Here is a 19,674-nt window from a genome sequence, read left to right on the forward strand (position 1 = left end):
GCAACTGTCAAGATGACATGCTAGAATGCAGGTATCTGGTGAATGGGGGTTTACTCCAACCACAGCCACTACTCTTTCCAAGAAGTGAAAAATTCTCGAGTACTGTTGCAGCGTGTGTATCTGAATATACCGATAATTTTGATGTAATAAAGGAAAAATGAGTGCACAGCTTTGGACCGGCGGGAAGGAGTTTCCCATTCTCAACACTCCTCTTGAATAGCCTTACTGTGTTCCTTATTCATTCACAATTATACAATCACATCTTCAAGAAGTATCAAAACAAACTGGAATATTTCATCCTTTTTAGATAGCATACCCAGGTGCAAAATACCCCGGCACAAAAGATGATCCTTCAGCAGCTGCCTAGGCCCCGGAAGCTTTGAGATACTAGAAGGCTGAAGATGCCCTGAAATCGTTTTACAGGCTTCTTATTCTTCATGTAGATTCCTTGTAGTTTTATGTGCTTAACACTTGACAATGCATGTGTGTGTGCATGGGCCTTCCATTGAATTGTTTCGACTTTACTTTTGATTTATTTATTTATTCATTTTGATGAAAAGTGGTACAGCCATGTATGTACTGACCGCACAATTTCCAACACCCCTGGTACCTCTTTTACCTGTACTCTACAAAAAGCAGCCATTATATGTATTTGCATCGTTTCATGCATGCAGGCTTTTCACCTGCTTGATCTTTGTACATACATGTATAAGCTCTGCTTCAAATTTACTGATTGCTACTGACGTAAAAGGGGCTTAAACGTCCTCCAGAGTCCAGTGTTTAAAAGTATCTAAAAAGTATTGTTTGGAAAACTAACTTAACAGAGTATTTCCAAGAAGAGTTTACCACACTCATTTTGATGTTTACTATGCAGCTTCGCAGCTAAGAGCTACGCGTATAAATACAGCTTAAAATCATTACATGCCTTTGGTCAAAACATATTAAGAAAAGTCAAAAAAGGTAATAAATATATTAAACTTTAAAATGCCATAAAGGTACATAACAGCCGTGAAACATTCCAGTTGACTGAACAGTCGGAACAAGAATATTTTTGGTGACACAAAAACAAATTTTAAAATGTGTACATGTCCCTTTCACTCTTCTTCTCTGAAAGTGAAGGCACAAACTTTGGCTTGCAACCTTGAAAACCATGATCAGAGGTCCAAATATGGCCAGAGCATTATTCTAACATTTCCCCATTAATCCATGCATAGTCCAAGCATAAACCATTGCTTATATAGGCAATCGACGACCCTTTGAAATAACTATGGGTACATTACACTGTATGTTGGGTTGGTTTCTCAGGCACTCCCTTGATAACCATCTTCTAAACGAGAATCCAGAACAATGGTGGATGAAACATCCAACACGAGCTTCTCAGATAGGCCTATTCTCTTCTGCAGCAGAATCCAGAACGGAGTTGGCTGAAATATCAATTGTTAGCTTCCCAGGTGCTCTCTGGACAGTTGTCTTCTGAACCACAACTCAGAATACAGGTGGACGAGACATCAAGCTTGAGCTTCTCAGGTACTCCCTGAACACCCGTCTTAGAAACCAGAATGGAGAACACAGGTGGATAGAGACATCAAACATGAGCATTTCAGTTACTCTTCTGAACCAGAGCCCAGTATTCAGGTGAATGAATCACCAGTGCTGCAGTGAGCTTCTCAGGTACTTGTTGGACATTTGTCTTCTGAACCAGCACCCAGAACAGATGCTAATGAATTATCAAGAGTGAGCTTCTGAGGTACTCCCTGGACAATTCTCTTCCAGATCTGCTTTATCTGAAAATATATGACGATTTACTTACCATATAGAAACAAGTGCAGTTGTAAATTGGACATTATGCAGTATGCAGTAACATAATGACATAAACTAACTTTCTCATAAATGGCATCGCTTGCAGCTGTGAGTGCAGCTGTTGTACCTTCATGAAGTATATTCTTCAAAGATTATTCAGTTGTAAACAGCTGCAGATGAGAATGTACTCATTTCGATTTATGCTCTAGAACACACATTATAACGAAATACTCGCACAAAACCTGTGTACAGATCAGCCGCAACAAGTCCTCCAAAAACATATCTGCAGATAAAATAAGGCTTTATGTATTAGGCCCTGGTGAGAAGGTTACCAGGAACAAATTCAGGCCCTTGCTATTTTTGTTACTTTGGCCAGAATGTTCAGAAGTGAGATATGAACTGCCTTAACTTCCAGTATGAACACACTTGTCAGATCTTTGAATGGTCACGACACAATAATACTTAAATGTACTCACCGTCAAAGGTGGTGGCACACCACACACAGTACAGATGTTTCCTCCTGAGGTAAAGTGTGAGAATTTCCAGTTTATCCTGAGTCTGTTGAAGGGAAAATAGTACATAGTTATCAAAATAATGACAACACTACTACATGAAAACAACAGCTAGATGTTACCTCCATTTGATTTTGATACCCTTTAAAATGGAAAACATAGTATTTTCTTTAATATCATGCAAGGATAGAGAAGATACAGGTTCCTTGTCAATATGCATGCTGTCTCCAAAAAAGATTTTCTCAACTTCCTGTTGGTAACAGTTAATGCACAAAGTTACAGGTAACAAGGGGTGCAGGAGAAAAATGTGGATGCCCATTACTCTTAAATCTGTGTGTAATATAAATATCTGAGTGGTGTTTAATGCCGTGCTCAAGAATTTCTCACTTTTATGACAGCTGTTGGATTTATGAGCACAGGAAATCAGAGCGCTCAGAGTAAACAACTCACCTTTGCCAGGTATATGACAAACCTCCTCACTTAAAGCCACAGCAAAGTGTGAAATATGATGGAGTTTAATACATCTTCTCAAACACTGTCGTGTACATGTACCAAGAACTGTTCAATTTACTGTACGTATACTGCAAAATGGGCGTCTTTGGTATTATGTTTCTGTGAAGAAGCATTATACCCATCAAGCTGCTAGGAAACAATCCTGCATAATATTAATGAAAGTAATGTGTAAACACAAAATAACAAGAATATATGTTAAATCTTTCAAAGTATTAAAACACGATCATACTGGAAATTACAGAACTGTTGCGTACTGTTAAGTCTTTGAGATCTGGAGGTGGCATGTGATCAAGCTCTTGGTCTGTCTCCTCCTCACTTATCTCAAATGGGTCAAATGCAGTCAGTCTGTAGCCAGTGTCCTGGTCACCTGCCTTATCCTCACAGGTGTCATCCTCCTGAGTAACCCTGTCAGAGCCTGGGAGACACGCCTCTGGCCAGAAGAATAACTCCCCAGGTTCCTCAATACCCTTGTGTAACATGAATTGTAGATTTAGTAATTCACTAGCTTAAATGAAAGTATGCAACAGAATATTTCTCAAGAAAGTCTGCAGCCTTATGCATCTAAAACCACGATGGCTGACAGGGTCAATTTTTCTGCAGGGTTGCAAAACTTGCAGTTTTAACAAGACCAAGAGCGTACTCCAATAATTACCCTGTTACACATATGAAAGCACAAGTCCTCATCTGACTTTAACAACACAAATGGTGGCAACACTATGCGCTATTTTCAATCTGAAGTATGCAGAGTGACGGTAGAATCAGAGTTGACTGGCGAGGATAGGTAAGACAATTAAAATGTTGAAATATTGTTTCAAAACCAGTTTTCTCTTAATTTGTTACTTGTGGGAGAGCCACAGACAATCCTACAATTCAGAATGCTGCTGATCTGAAGCTGAATGAAAAGTATTTAATTGATATTGCATACATTAACCATGCCCATACCTTCTGTGAATCAAGCTGTTCACAGACCTTCTGACTTTTGTAGAGGTCACGCTCAGCTAATTTCTCTGAAAACTGTTTACTTTTCCTTTCCACGAAATCCCCTTTGTGCTGCTCTTCCATTTTTCTGCGTTTGGCTGCCATTGAAATGCGCATCATAGCTTGCATTTCTTGTTTACGTTTCTGGTGAGCTTCCTGTCCTAACCCACTTCGATTTGTTTTCACTATCACTGGTATAGGTTCCACCCGACCTTCTCCTGAAAACAATTTTTTTATACACACGTAGTATAATGTTCACTTATAATATAATGTCACACTGTTCTGAAAAATGTCATTCATTCATCACACTGCCTTCATACAGCCATATCATATTATGAGCCATTCAGTAGAAAATGGGCCATAACATGCACATGTAGGGTTATTAGGCTATAAAAATGTCATTCATTCATCACACTGCCTTCATACAGCCATATCATATTATGAGCCATTCAGTAGAAAATGGGCCATAACATGCACATGGAGGGTTACTAGGCTATAATTCATTTCTCTACATTTAATTACCTCAGAAATGGCAATGGAATACTCGCTTCAAATACATCTTGACAGTGCAGCTATAACAGTGTAAACTGAGTTGGCAATAACAAATCTTCTTCTCAGAAAAACAGAATATAATTTCTGATTCTGCTCTCAATATGGCTACATGTACCTACATGTATATAACAAGCCTAAAAAACTTGTGCCACTTCTCAATGTACCTTTCCCTTATAGAAGGATTATTTTTGTCACATAATGTTTTTGAATGTCACCTCTCCTGATTCAGGTTTCACACTTGCTGCCTTTTTACCTTAAATGGGAAATAATTAACAGATGAGGATATCAAAATGTCATGTACTTGGTCAACAGTTTAGGCTACATGAAGGTACGTTTCATTTCACACTACCTTTTTTGCCTATAGCCATGCCAGGTTTATAACCCATCTTTTGGAGGAGGGCAAATCCTTTATTCTCAGAACTCATTGCTGAAGCCAAGCCTTCCTCTCTCTTCTCCCTCTCTAAAACATTTCGAGGCTTTGTTACATTCTTTCTGTTCTTCTCTTGGTGTATATGTTCTCTCTGCTTCTCCCTTGATGACTTTGAGGAGAGCAATCCTGGCCTGACATCCTGACTACACAATAAGAAATTTCAAATGAATCACACAATTAACAACTGTATTGGGACAGATTCTTCATTTATTTATGTTTAACTTGAACCACTTGTCCACTGACTCATAAAAATACGAAATCTGACGGATTAAGTTAGGAATCTTATTATCTAGAGGATGCGATGGGGAGGCAGAACTTATCTATTTATTTATTTGATTGGTTTTTTACACCGTACTCAAGAATATTTCACTTATACGACGGCGGACAGCATTATGGTGGAAGGAAACCGGGCAGGGCCCCGTGGAAACCCACGACCATTTGCAGGTTGCCTGCAGACCTTCCCACGTACGCAACTGCATTGGTAAGAGGCCCCCTGAACTAATCTACAAGTACAACACAATCAACTGAGCTGTCATTTACTCCAATCAAGGAAATATTATTAATTTCACTTGAGTAACAAAACTTCACCCAAATTCCTAATTCCTAATGGTTTTCATGGAAATCAGTCCTCTGATATTTTCATTTCATTTTCAGAGCTTTTGACTCCCCATCATATCCTCTAACATAAGATTCTTCGTCTAATCTCACTTCATCTTTAACCCCAAAATACTATATAAGTTAGTTTTCATAATACAGGAACACATACGTTGCTTAAATTATGACAATGCAGAGAAACGTTCTGTATAACCAGGCCTTTTGCAAATAAGAGTGCCACCTTACTCAATGGCAACAAATCTGGAGTCAGTAGTGATTGACAAGTTGCAACAACAGCTGACGACGCTGTAAACTAACCACTGTTTTAGAATTGCATCTGACATGTAATCATCTTCTCCACTGGAGTCGTCCATTTTACGTTAAAAAGAACCGGCTACCAGTGCATACAGATCGTCCACAGTGTTACTGATGCCGAATGGGCTTGTTATCAACTTCTTTAACATCGCGATTATTCTTAATGATGGAGGTAGCCATTTTCTATGACGTCATTTGGTAAAGGGAAGAGCACCTGCGCAGTGCCGTCAGTGCATCGAGGCCGTGTCAGTCTGTGCTACATATTTTGACTGATTTGGTCGGATTTTGTTGATTTACGTTACATTGAAATCATTCTACAGAATGGGAATCCATTAAGGTGAGTTGTCATGTGATCATTTTGCTTCAGATCGTGGCAGTTTTGACGAAATTCACTCCCAGACACGAGAGAGGCGGATGACCTGAAAATCGTCGGCGAGTTGCTCAGTCGCTGTCTGGTTCCATCGCGTGTAAAATGACTCTTACCTCGCCTATGGATTTTGGAACACCCGCTTGCTTGCTGTAGCCGCGGTAACTGTTCAGTGGAATTTTGACATGTGTACTAGCTTTATTCTTGATCCATGGATTGTATTTATGATCCAGTCGATGGTGTTATTGGATTTTACTTGTACAACATTTAACTCATTTGTCTGACAAAGTTACAAGATACTGGTAACGGATTATTTGCTTTAACAGCAAATCAACTCTTCCCATTCACTGAGACTCAATGAGGAGACAAAATAGTAATCTTTAGAGATAGATCAGGCACCCGGAAGTTGTTTGCTGTCTAATATTTACAAGGTATTTAGCCTAACACTCTGATTCCATCTGGGTGGCCAGATACAGTATACATGCTAGTAGTGGTAATACTGTCGCTTGACAGTTGAAGGCTGCTGAATATTGGTGGTGATATTATAAATGATACCTGAGGCTTAGCCTGTGTAGATACATGCAACATTGTATAAATTCTTATAAAAAAAATGAACACCTCATTAATGATCCAGTTTGTCAGCTTGCTTTTGTTATATATGTGAGAGAAGCATATGTATATATATACATGCATATGTTTTTTTTGTTGGGAAAATATTCGAGACTGCACATATGTGGGCACTTGACTGTCAAAAAGGTGAAAGATAACATGTAAGGGTACAGGTAAATGAAGAACAAAGGTTGATATTGGTAAGTATGAATGATGATAATCATAAATTATGGGATGTTAAACAACAGAACTTTGTATCTACTCAGTATACTTAAATTGAAAACGTCTTACAACAAAGTATGGTTTTGGTTTTATGTCTTGTATTATTGACCTCCTACATGTGTGATATTCAAGACAGTATTCTCACCTCCATATCTAAGTGAGTAAACCCTGTAGGTGGAAGTAAAATGTTCCCACGTCTGTGTTCTTGAATCCGGACAGTTCTCTTGCATTAGACAGCAGCGAGCAGACAAGAAGGTAATAGGAAGATCACACGAGAAGGTATAGGAAAATGAATAACATTGAATGATATTCTCAGAAATACAGCCAATAATAACTGGAAATTATAGTATGATAGAAAACAGATTAAGCTACACAGCAGATGTAAATTATGGTCATCAACAAAACGGGGTTTTGGACTTTACTGTGAGGCCATGAAGCAGAGTTTTGTGTAAACTCCTGTGTTATTTAAACAATGTTTTTACCTCCATATCTGCACAATTGAAGTGCCAAATGCCCGGATGTCAGCAGACTCAAATGCATCGTAGCATTGTTACGTGTCTAGTCTGAACTGTGTAGCTTGTTATTGTATGGAGGTGAAGTTGAATGTGAAGTTTCATTGTCAGATACTGAATTTTAGAAGGTGTATCATAATAAAGGTGTAAGTTTGTACCAAAACATGAAGTGATACTTCCCAAATCATGATTTGACAATGGCTAACCACAATAGTGATACTGCTCAAATACTGATTTGACTGTTGCTAACCACAGTAGTGATACTGCCCAAATATTGATTTGACTGTTGCTAGCCACATTAGTGATACTGCCCAATTACTGATTTAACTGTTGTTAGCCACATTAGTGATACTGCCCAAATACTGATTTGACTGTTGCTAGCTACATTAGTGATACTGCCCAAATACTGATTTAACTGTTGCTAGCCACATTAGTGATACTGCCCAAATACTGACTTAACTGTTGCTAGCCACATTAGTGATACTGCCCAAATACTGATTTGTCTGTTGCTAGCCACATTAGTGATACTGCCCAAATACTGATTTGACTGTTGCTAGCCACATTAGTGATACTGCCCAAATGCTGATTTGACTGTTGCTAACCACATTTGTGATACTGCCCAAATACTGATTAAGCTGTTGCTAGCCACATTAGTGATACTGTCCAAATACTGATTTGACTGTTGCTAACCACAGTAGTGATACTGCCCATATTCTGATTTGACTGTTGAAGAGGGGGTGGAAACAAATCTGACAGGCTTGGTTACCTCTATAAATCAGATTTTGATTATTGAATTTAATTCAGTGTTGGATAAATCCAGTTGGCATTTCAGCATAATTGTTAGCAGTGGCTATGTGTCAGGAGCTTAAAATTCTCCAGGATCATATGGCCTCATGGTGACATAAGCATCTTTGCTTTGATCATGTTACATTTCATGCCTGGCGCGGCTTGTTCTACTTAGCATACATGTACATGTATTCAATTTTGTTTCTTAGTAGCATCACTAAGCATAAAATTACAGTATAAATGAACAATTCTTGAGTTACAGTACATCATTAAACTAAATTCTTATATAAATAACACAAATTTATAAAAGGGAGATAGGGTCAATCCTGGGTCGAGTCACACCTAAGACCTTAAAAGAGGAAGTTGTAACTTCCTCGCTTGGCGTTCAGCATGAAGGGGATAGTGCAACGACTGGTTGCCCCGTATCAGTATAATGGCTCGGGCAGTGCTGCTCACTTGCCTTCGATAAGGCATCTCAGTGAAGCGGCTCTAGATAAAAGAGCGGTGGAGATCCGTCCTGCAACAAGGAGGCACATTACAAACACTCTTAGGATTCCTTCGTCATCATATGACTGAAAAATTGTTAAGTACAACGATAAACCCCAAGTACTCACTCACTAAAAGGGAGATAATTCACATATTGTTTTCCTGATCTAAGGAATTGACCTAGTAATCTAAAGGTGATCATGCGTCTAACGTAAATACATGTACATAATACACCCGGAATATTTGTCATTCAAAGTGCATCTTCACCCAGCTGTTTGACTACATCATACTTGTACATACATACAGGGGCCTCCGTGGCTCAGTTGGTTTGCGCGCTAGCACAGCGTAATGACCCAGGAGTCTCTCACCAATGCAGTCGCTGTGAGTTCAAGTCCAGCTCATGCTGTCTTCCTCTCCGGTCGGAAGTGGGAAGGTCTGTCAGCAGCCTGCGGACGGTCGTGGGTTTGCGTCGGGCTCTGCCCGGTTTCCTCCCATCATAATGCTGTCCGCCGTCGTATAAGTGAAATATTCTTGAGTACGGTGTAAAAAACCAATCACATAAATAAATACATATATACATTCATATATGTACATGTACATCCAGTTTAGCCAAGCTGGCTATACTGAAGCTGGAATCAACAGTTTGAACGGTGCTGATTGGCTGGTTTGTCTTTACCCAGGATGAAAGTCACAATTATTGTTTGAATAAGTAAAAGATAAGGTGACAGTGCTTATATGTACATGAAGGCTTCAGTTCCCTTGAGCACAGTACATTGAACTGTTAGAGAATGGAGTCATAGTGTCATGTTGTAGATGTACATACAATGTAATTTGTGTTAATAGGTTGAACTGAAATTTTACTCAGACTCACAGTGTTAGTTTGATTTAATGTTAGTTTGTCCATTAGGCAAGCTATAGAACATGTAGTCCAAACAGTAATTTGTCTATGATACCATACATGTTCATGTATCAGGCTTTTTAATGATGTGAGACGCAGGTCAGTGAGTAAAGTGACAGTGGGTGATTTTTACCACTGAGGACAGGTTCACGCCCTTTCTTGGACTAGGGTTTGTAGAATTTGGAGTTCTCCTCAGCACTGTATATGTATGTGTGGAGGTGCTAGTGTATGTTTACAGGTAGCTGTGTAGTGTCTGGTATGTGTAACAGTATGCAAGTGTTGATGTTATAGTGAGCACAAAAAACAGGCCTCAAGACAAGGATGTGGGGAAAGAACCCTAATGGGAAGAAGTTGTTGGATAGGGAGGCAGCTGTTGCTGGGAGAGGCACCCAGTTTGTTGCCCTTAATGGGATTTTGGCTGAGCCCCATTATCTGTTAATTACCTATAGTCTGGCTCTTTTCTAGCCAGTGTCCCATTTCGGGGTAATGCCACCCATATTATGTACATGTACATGTTTTATATGCCACGACGTGTGGCTGTATTTCTTCAACTGTTTCCCAAGCTTAATTCCACCATGTCTTAAAATATTGCTTCTTCTATAGACCTATGTGATTTTCTGTTCAGTGTAATCTTAAGCTAAGACGCATAGTGTTTTCTTCATCATGTGAGCGTAGCTATAGGAGCATGTGCTTTAATTGTTACTGTGACATTGTGTATAATCCAGCCTTCAAGCCCCACAAACAATCCTGGCTGCTAAATCAGGCTAAATGCAAACTTCAGTTACATTACTCTACATGTAGTTGACAGATTAATGTATGTATGCACATGTAAGTTATATCACTTGGCATCATTGTAATAGTAGTTTGAACATGCTGCATTAATTAATGGCTGCCAATATGCATGATGTAGGCTTATGGCCGACTGGGTTTGACAGGAGAAGCGTTGAATGTATAAATAAAATTGATTGTGCTTGAGACTAGCAATGTCTAGCTTCATGAGGCAACTGGGTCAGTATATTGATCGGTGTTGTCTGAGTCAGCCAGCGTTCCTGTAGTAGTGGTGTGTGGCCAATGGTTCAGGCCTTCCTCACCTACCCTATGCTGACATTTGCACATGCATCCTTCTGCCCTGGGTTTTGGCATCAGTGTAGAAGCGCTGCCAGGGACACATTAGGGTCAGGGCAGAACTGAGATGAAGCCGTATTAAGGTTTATCCTCGCATTTTCACAACAGTCTTGAGGCTTTTCTCTTATACCTGTGCACGTCCACACTTCCAACAATGCTGACCTCTAAGCTTAATTTAAACCTTTGGCAAAAACTTATCTGTAAATTAAATTTGTGTATATCATCTAGCTAAGATGGATAAGAAGTGAAAAGTCTCCTTCAGCATTTAATGAATCTTAACAGTGCCACTGCTTTAAAGGGAGTGACATGCCAGCGCAGCACAATGACCCAGAAGCCCAGTTACTGTGAGGTCAAGTCAAGCTCATGCTGGCTTCATCTCCGGCTGTAGGTGGGTAGGTCTTCCAGAAACCTTTGGATGGTCATAGGTTTCTCCTGGGCTCTGCCTCTCCTTCCACCATAATGCTAATAATCAGTGAAATATTCTCGAGCACAGTATAAAACATAAATCAAAAATAAATAAATTAAAAGGCATAATGCAGCTTATCAGAAACTCTGACTCTGATCAAGGAATTCATTCAAACCAGTGAGTGTGTGTGCTGGACAGAACAGAATGTTGACTTATTTATTTGAGGGTTGCGATTTGAGGAAACAGGGCAGTCAGAACTTCATACATACAGCTGCAAAAGTATTCAAAGCTGCATAGTACATTCACATTCCTAGGTTAGTAAGTACATGCTTATATATACATGTACATGTACACATCTTTGTTCTGTACTTATTCTAGCTAGAAACTTGACACTTGTGACAGGTAATCTGCAGTGCATTTATAAATGCGTACTGCACATGCCAGCTGCTGTCACAGACATACATGTAGATTGCTCAAAACGTTGTAAATACTTTATTTTTTCAAGTAAACGTCTTGAGCAAACCCTATAAAAGGTATAGCCATTTCATTCTTATGAATAAAAGTGAAGGGTACATGTTTGTGCATATACATGTGTAAGTGTAGTCTAAAGATGTACTTACACATATGTGTGTCAAATGGAATGTCTTGCACATGGGAAGGGATACATACATGTAGCCATATAATACACTGACTGTCTTCATTATGTACATGTATTTAGTAGAAATGTGGATATATCCCTTTAACTTGTACACATATAAAAAAAGGTGTGATGAAGGCCATGAACTGTTTCTTTAATGTTTAGTTTTCATTAAAAACAGAAGAGCGGAAGTGAGATGTGAAGAGGTTGGGATCTCCATTCAGGCTGAATATTACCAGCAGTTCAGTCTCCCTAGACACTCAAATGAGGCCGTGCATCTACATCTGCAGAGTTTTTGGGTGCAGATTAAAGGTTAAGGGGAAAGCCTGATAAAAGCAAGTGGTGTCTGTGGTGTTTTAAATTTTTTTCCCTCTCTCTCTGCCAAGCAAGAGTCTGACAGATTTCTTTCAGCTTTACCAGTATTTCTTACTGTAAACTTTCCCCCCCATCATAGTGGTTCTAATGAACACCCAGTGTGGGTTGCACATAACTGGTCTCTGGAGCGAGATGATAAAATACTCCTAACAAAAAAAATACTTATGGTAACCTAGGAAAGTAGGATTAGAATTTAGGGGTGACATTGATGTATTAGTGGCAGCAGATCTTAAACTCAAGCATTTCCTCTCAGAGCTCGCTCAGTCTAAGAACACACAAAAAAGTGTCTGGTGAGAAGGTACATGTAACTAGCGTATGTGTATGTGTGTGATTTAAATTGTATAGGCTTAAAATGGGCCACGTGTGACTGAAGCAGTTTTATGTCAAAATCCCAGGACGATACGTGTTAAATTCACATAAACTTTCGACTCTTCAGGCTGAGGGAGCATTGATGCTAAAAATTCTACAGTTATGATCTTGTACACGTGTATATTTGGTGCATGTGTACTTGTATGTAATCTTCTACGTATGTATTACATGAAACACTCACATGAATAAATCACCTGCACTGTTATGAAGTACTTTGCAGGCATAATAATGGTCTTGTCTGTCAAAATTTATGTGCAGCACGGACAAGTGTCTGGTTGAATATTTGGTTATGAAAATTTGCAGATACATGAAATTTTGCTCCTTTCATCAGTTTTCAAAACTGGCATTTGAGTGGATTCATAGCGGCGCCTTTTATTCATTAGAAAATGTCAAATTACTTCAAGACATTGCTTCATCGGTAAATCGTGTTTCCATAAACTCAAGGAATATTGTAGTCGTTGGCAGCGAAACAAACAATATTGCTCTAAACGACCGACCTACTTAAATTCGGGTTTACCAAGCAATTGACTAATGGATCAATAAGCGACCCAAGCGATGAAGATAATCCAACATTAACGTCAGCGTCGCGACGATATTTGAAGGAAGATTTGAAGCAATGTATAAGCCAGATACAATTAGTTGCTTAGACTGGGTATGACCTGAATTACCGGTGGTAGACAGACAATCCCTCATTGCTATGATAAAAGCATTGTAACCGTAAGCAGTCACATACAATTTAGACCATTTCGTGCATTTTATTTGTCTGTATGACATTTTAGATTCCTTATGGCTCAAGGACCGTTTTAAGTGGAAAACTCAAAAACACAGAGAACAAACTAGAATTTAGCTCTATGCTGAAGTCTGGAATGTTAATAGATGCTTATGAAGGACCGTTGTATGACCGTAAAACAATTACATGTCATAACCAAGCATACAGTGCATTTACCCAACTCCAAAAGAAGCGCCTCTGAAGTATCTGTGATGCGCTTCTGAAGTCCCCCTGTGAAGCGCTACTCAAGTACCTATGAAGTACCTGCTTCAACAGGGCTTCAGTAGAAGTGCGCCATCAAGTTACTATTATGCCGCACATTGGAAGCCCCTCTGAATCGCACAGGAAACCTTTCTGGAGCTCCCTAGAAGCCTCTCTGGAGCACACAAGAAGCCCCTCTGGAGCACCTAGGAAGCCCCTTCGGAGCACACAGGAAGCCCCTGGAGTAGACTTGGAACTTCCATTTGTCTCATTACCACTTTTATTTTCAAGTTCTAGACCCTTTTGTTCATATTTCTTTAGAATGTGGTGGAAGTTAGCATCATGAAAGGTGCATGACGAGTTTCAAACCTTGGTAGAGTGACTTCTTGTTTGCCAAGAAGTTGCACCCTATTGCTGTCCTATCATTTTCATGTCTACACTGCCGTGTCCAGACAGTGGGCCCCAACATTTTAAATAGAGTATGATTTTCTTCATTTTAAAATTAGCAGCTTTGTTCACTCTTCATCAACAAGTAGTACAGTGGTACTGCTCTCAGGCACTTCAAATGAAGCGCATGGGAAGCGCTTTATAAGTGCTGGGGCCTCGGAGGGAGCACTCTGAGCCTATTGGAAGTGCCCCAGAAGCCTCTGTGGAGTGCACCTGAAGTACGGAGCTTCAGCTGGAGTGGGTGCTGCTTTTCCAGGTGGGTAATCTTATATAGGTCAACAGTTCGGTGGGGAGAAATTTTGTCCTGTGCGTTGCAAAAATGTCCAATAACTTTTAGGGATCAATAGGACAATTGTCCTGCTGGCTTTACTTCTAATTTCTATCCCTGTATACATGTATATCACAAAACATGGTATGTGAGTAGATGTACATCTTCCATGTTGAGTATTGTATTTGTAATGAAAGACTTAATAGTTAAAATAGTACATGCATTTGGCAGTGAAAGTTGATGTATAATAGTCTTTAATTGAATTCTGAGGCAAAAATTGTCTCTCTCTTTCGCTGTTTCTTTCTTTCTCTGTCTCTCTCTCTTTCTGTTTTGAACCAGTCTGTAGATTGGTGAAGTCTGACTTTTGCCAGCAGTTTAGGCTCAAATTGCAACACTAAGGTTTTGAGTTTTATATAGGTGTATTATGAGCATCTAAAGTTAGAAGTTGAAAGTATCAGAAGATTAACTGAGATATCTAAGTAATGTTCATCAGTGAAGGATAAAAAAATGAACTGACTGAACACAGGTGTATTAAGCCTGTACATTTATGAGACGCCATCACTGACTCACTCTCAAGGTGTACTGATGTGGAGTAATCCATTACCTTGCTTCCAGTGAGCAGTGTTTAACTTATTAACTAGCCCTGATGTATGGGGTCAGCTAGGGCAAGCCACTATGGACTGTAAGCTCTTATCTTCATCAGGATGGTCCATGCTGATAACCTGGCTGATAGATTTGCTCTTCTGAAACTCCTAACATTGCCATATGGACTGGACTTAGCCTTATGAACTTATGTACATAGAGAACTGAGAACCATCAGAGAAATGATCCATCTCCTGACTTTTGTTACATAGCAATAGTCAAATTTTCTTTTTCTGTAGGTTATTTACCTTTCACACTAATGTTAGTATGAAAGGTTGTTGAAAGTTTACACAGTATTTAAGAGGCTGAAGTGCTCAGTCCACCAACATGACTACTGTAACCGGCATACATTACAATGTATTGTAGCTCTGTTTCAAAATTAAAATAATAAACATGAGTAAAATGCATCGTAGTATGTTTTGTGGATTTGGATTGCTACATGTACCAGTGAGCCCATTAAACTGGCATTATGTACAACCTACTTAAATGGTCTGCAGCAACCTGCGGGTGGTCGTGGGTTTCCCTCGGGCTGTGCACCCACCATGCTGCTGGCCGCCGTCGTATAAGTGAAATATTTTTTAGTACGGTGTACAACATCAATCGAATAAATAAATAAATCCTTCCTAAATGTATACATAAAACTGTAGTCTGTAAGAGGGTGATAATCCAAGTCAGCATTTCAGGAGTCCCACAAGTTCATGGAGATATTGATGAGATAAGGTGCGGGCTCTCACAGACTAATGCAGCTAAAAGGTGAGATTTGTACGGTATTTGCTAGACTGAATATACATCTCAGGTAGCCTTGTTTATCGGCTCAACAGCGCCGACAGCAGTTACCATAAAATCACGTATTTTAGACCCCTCCCTCTCTTGCCAAAATTTGCACGAACTCGCGAGTCTCCTGAAGTGGCATATTCCAGGAAACAGTAGTCCACTCTTCCGTCAAAACAGTTCTGACTTAAAACTATGTGACCTTTGTGATGTACATGCGTTGGAATGTTTTGGATGAATTAAAGCAAAATACTGAAGCTCAAACAACCATCGGTTGGTGCTTAAAATGAATAACAGTCTGGTTTAATTAAAAAATATCTTTAAACTATCGTCATTTTATGACAGAATCCAGCCCATGCTGTTAACATACTGTGGGCGTTTTCTTTGATTGTAAAGCAAATAAGGATAGGCATGCCCAGGAAATATTTTGTCCTCGCTGTAATGCTTTTGCTATCCACTGGCGACTAACTGAACATGATCCCCACACTTGAAACCTTGGTTTTATGTACAAATAGTTTGCTTACAATCGTATTGAAATTCCGTCAATATTGTTGATGTACGCAAGGAGCAAGTTAAAAGTATTGGGTAGCCAACTTTTATCCACATAAAACAACAATTGAATTCATGACAGCTGAGTAGATCATTTTAATCCGGATAATTTATTGTGAGCGTATATTCTGTCAAACTCAACCAATAACAATTTATGTCGACTTGACTTATTCAGACAAGTTTGGCAATTTGTTCTTCCCTTTGACTATCTGCAGTAATGTACATCTGTACTTGTTCATCTGTGGACATTTAACATTAAATGTTCATTAAAAAACATTAATATAACATTAAATGTTCAAACTCATGCATTGGTAGAGCGTCCGCTTCGGGACCGGTAGATCCAGGATCAATCCTTGATCGAGTCACACCTAAGACTTTAAAAGAGGAAGTTGTAACTTCCTCGCTTGGCGTTCAGCATGAAGGGGATAGTGCAACGACTGGTTGACCCGTATCAGTATAATGGCTCGGGCGGGGCGGCTTACTTGCCTTCGGTAAGTCGTCTCAGTGAAGCAGCACTAAATAAAAGAGCGGTGGAAATCCGTCCTGCAACAAGGAGGCACATTACATGTACATGCACCCTAATGATTCCTTTGTCGTCATATGACTGAAAAATTGTTGAGTACGACGTTAAACCCCAAGCACTCACTCACTCACTCAAACTCATGCGTGTAATATGATACATGTGTAATTCCAGTACCCTGACTAAGAAAACTGTTAACAAATGTTACTATCCAATTTGGTATGAATGTACATGAATTACAGCTGTTCTATTTCTTTATGTTTCACACAAATGCGTTCGTCTTCTATGGATGGAATTGGGACAGTTTGAAGCAAACATTTTATGCAGCAAGTGCATGAAATACATTATCATGCACAGTATTGAACACTTCGATATTCCTGAACACTTAATGAAGAAATACTAAAGGATCATTGATTGGCATAGTCTAGTTCTCACAAGGGCAGTCGTACTTTATTATCTGGCTACATATGTTCGAATATAGCCAATGACTCAGTGTGAGATTGAAGATACATATCATCCGTATTAAAGCATGACAACACACTCCAATAAATGATTATTGAAATACAAATATACTGCAGTTGAACAAATTTCAAATTACATAATTTGTCATGACGTATTTGTGATCTACATTAGGTAGAATGAATGATTTAAATAAATGCTGCAGATGTACATGTATATGTAAAAAACTTTCTACTTAATAATCGCCACGTAAATTTAAAAGGTTTCACAAGCTTTTGATCCTCATGCTGGGATCATTATCACAGTATCACTTCATAACACTTCATTATCAAAAACACTTCATTATCAAAAACACTTGATAATGATCCTGGCATGAGGATTGCAAGCTTGTGAAACCTTTTACATTTAGGTGGCGATGGCTCGATTTCATTATTTTACAATTGAACCCACGTACAACTAAGAGCCTTAAGCAGTATATACATGTAACTTATTGTACATGTATCTAAATGTATGGTTTGAAAATCCCTAAATTGTGTTTTGCAGCAGACTATCTAGACTTGACCATAATGTTTTTGTGAAATGCACATTTCTGAAACGACATGTATATTCATATAATTTGTAAAGGTCTGTATAATTTTATTGCAGCATAAATATCTACATAACAAATTACATGTGTATAGACAGATGGCATAGCACAAATTAATGTACATACATGTAGAGTAGATGTAGAGTAGATGTACATGTACATCCATATCACCACATGTATGGTGACTGGAGGAAGCATGGAAATATTGATCAAAGACAGCTCCGAGTGTTTAGCGAATATCTCCTCCCTACAGTTGTCGACTGATCGATGGTTTCTGTTGCCTGTTCTACCAGATTCCATTCACTTTATATTACACTTGCGGTATCACAGAACCATCTAATAACATTACCACTGGTCTGATCTGATCTGCAAACTACACATATTAGAAATTCCCTAATAGGCAGCCGTTCGACATATGATTTAGGGGAATGCGGGCAAAGTGGTAGAAGGCCTTTGTGCAGTTTCCATGTAGGTGTACTATGTATGAATTTACGCATGTACTGATGATATTAGTTTAACATGTGTACGTACAGTGTATTGTGTGATGATGTCTTGGTGCATGTTTGTTTTGTGTATCTTAGTTTTAGTGTCGTTAAAATATATCTTGTAGACTACTTCTAAACAGTGAATTGATGTTAAAGAGGCTGTCGTGGTGATTTTCAGCGAAAACTCCATATTTGCTTAGCAAATCAAATTTCTGTATTCACCAAGAATAGCTTATATTATTGCCTTTCAGTACCTGTATTAATGTTAGTGTTAAAAATATTCTGATGTTTCAAAATTTTATGAACTTTAATAACAGATTTTGAATTGTAAGACATACACAGACGAGGCTAATATTTTATGAAATATAAGTGTTTTTGCTCTTAAAAACTAATAGTAACTCATGCTTTCCTGTTTCTTTCACATCATTTAGTTATGAATGCAGAGACCGGAAAATCTGTACAGTTTTATATGTATTAAGACCTTCACTGTGAGAAACAGACTTATGATCGTAAATTTGAACTAGATTCTGATGGAACTATAAAGCAAATCTATGGGAATCTCGTAAAATTTGGGTTAAAATCCATGGTCAGTCTTGAGTACAGCTACATTTAGAGTATTTACATACTAACAGCTTATAATGTACATGCAGCATTCCTGTTGCCATTTATTTGATTAGTCTGTGTTTATTAATGTGATATGTTTAGTAACGTTCCCACACCCCGTAAGTAATACCACATGTGGTTGCATTTCTTTCAAATGCTGATTCAGATTTCTGGAGGTGGGCATGACATCCCATGCTGTTTTTGGAGACTTATCCGTTCTGTTTGCCATTTACTTGTACATATGGAGTTTAGCCCAGTCTCTCTCAGCCTAGACACTGTGACTCACTTATCATTGTTCTACTAACTTAGTTACACATCTATTTAAAGCTTTGCCCTTTGCCCATCATCCGAGAAAGAGTTCAAATCCATTTGTGTGCATTTTTTCATTGTTTCCCTGTCTTTGATTAATGTATATCGCTAGGAAAAGGGAAGATTTAGTTCTTTTAAGTCATTGTCTCCTGACCAAGATCACAAACTCCCCTAAAAGAGCTTAAATTTTGCCCAGTACTGACTTGCCCATTTTTCCTGATTGTGAGAGTTCTAATGATTGTAGAAAGCTGTTTTGAGGTTTGTTTGGAAGATTGCATGATATTCTACTGAAAAATTGTTCAGCACCAAAGTTCAGCACCAAAAATTATACATTGTGACATTTATATTCCTTTGAAAATACTCTGTTGTGGGTAAAATTTTAAGTCACTTGTATTGAGACAAATAAACCAACATAATGAACCAATAATTCATTAGGAATTTGTATAAATTGAATATGTGCAAGACATACGACTTGTGAAGGATTTACCTTATTATTAGTCGGTGTGAAAAATGGATGTCAGGGGCCGCTTGTACAAAACGATCGTCGGCTAAGTTGTAACTACCATGGCGACACATGTT

The 19,674-nt window shown here is 38.7% G+C and overlaps 2 protein-coding genes across 3 annotated transcripts in view; one reads left to right on the forward strand and one right to left on the reverse strand.

Annotated features, from left to right (window-relative positions):
* Window positions 1-964: 964 nt before the first annotated feature.
* Window positions 965-5,874, reverse strand: LOC135468004 (G patch domain-containing protein 11-like). Its single transcript, XM_064745998.1, has 6 exons — window positions 5,698-5,874; window positions 4,705-4,928; window positions 3,768-4,021; window positions 3,080-3,292; window positions 2,277-2,358; window positions 965-1,784 (listed from the first exon to the last, which is right to left on the reverse strand). The coding sequence occupies exons 1-6, from the start codon at window positions 5,751-5,753 to the stop codon at window positions 1,729-1,731; spliced, it is 885 nt and encodes a 294-aa protein (XP_064602068.1). The 5' UTR covers window positions 5,754-5,874; the 3' UTR covers window positions 965-1,728.
* A 53-nt stretch (window positions 5,875-5,927) lies between these two features.
* The window catches only part of LOC135466466 (HEAT repeat-containing protein 5B-like), a 50,335-nt gene continuing 36,588 nt past the window's right edge, over window positions 5,928-19,674 (forward strand). For both annotated transcript variants that reach the window (XM_064743956.1, XM_064743957.1), the window contains exon 1: window positions 5,928-6,031. The gene's annotated coding sequence lies outside the window, so the exon portion shown is untranslated. The remainder of the gene's footprint in view (window positions 6,032-19,674) is intronic.

This window comes from Liolophura sinensis, chromosome 6, assembly GCF_032854445.1.
Source record: "Liolophura sinensis isolate JHLJ2023 chromosome 6, CUHK_Ljap_v2, whole genome shotgun sequence".
In the NCBI taxonomy this organism is placed as follows: Eukaryota; Metazoa; Mollusca; class Polyplacophora; order Chitonida; family Chitonidae; genus Liolophura; species Liolophura sinensis.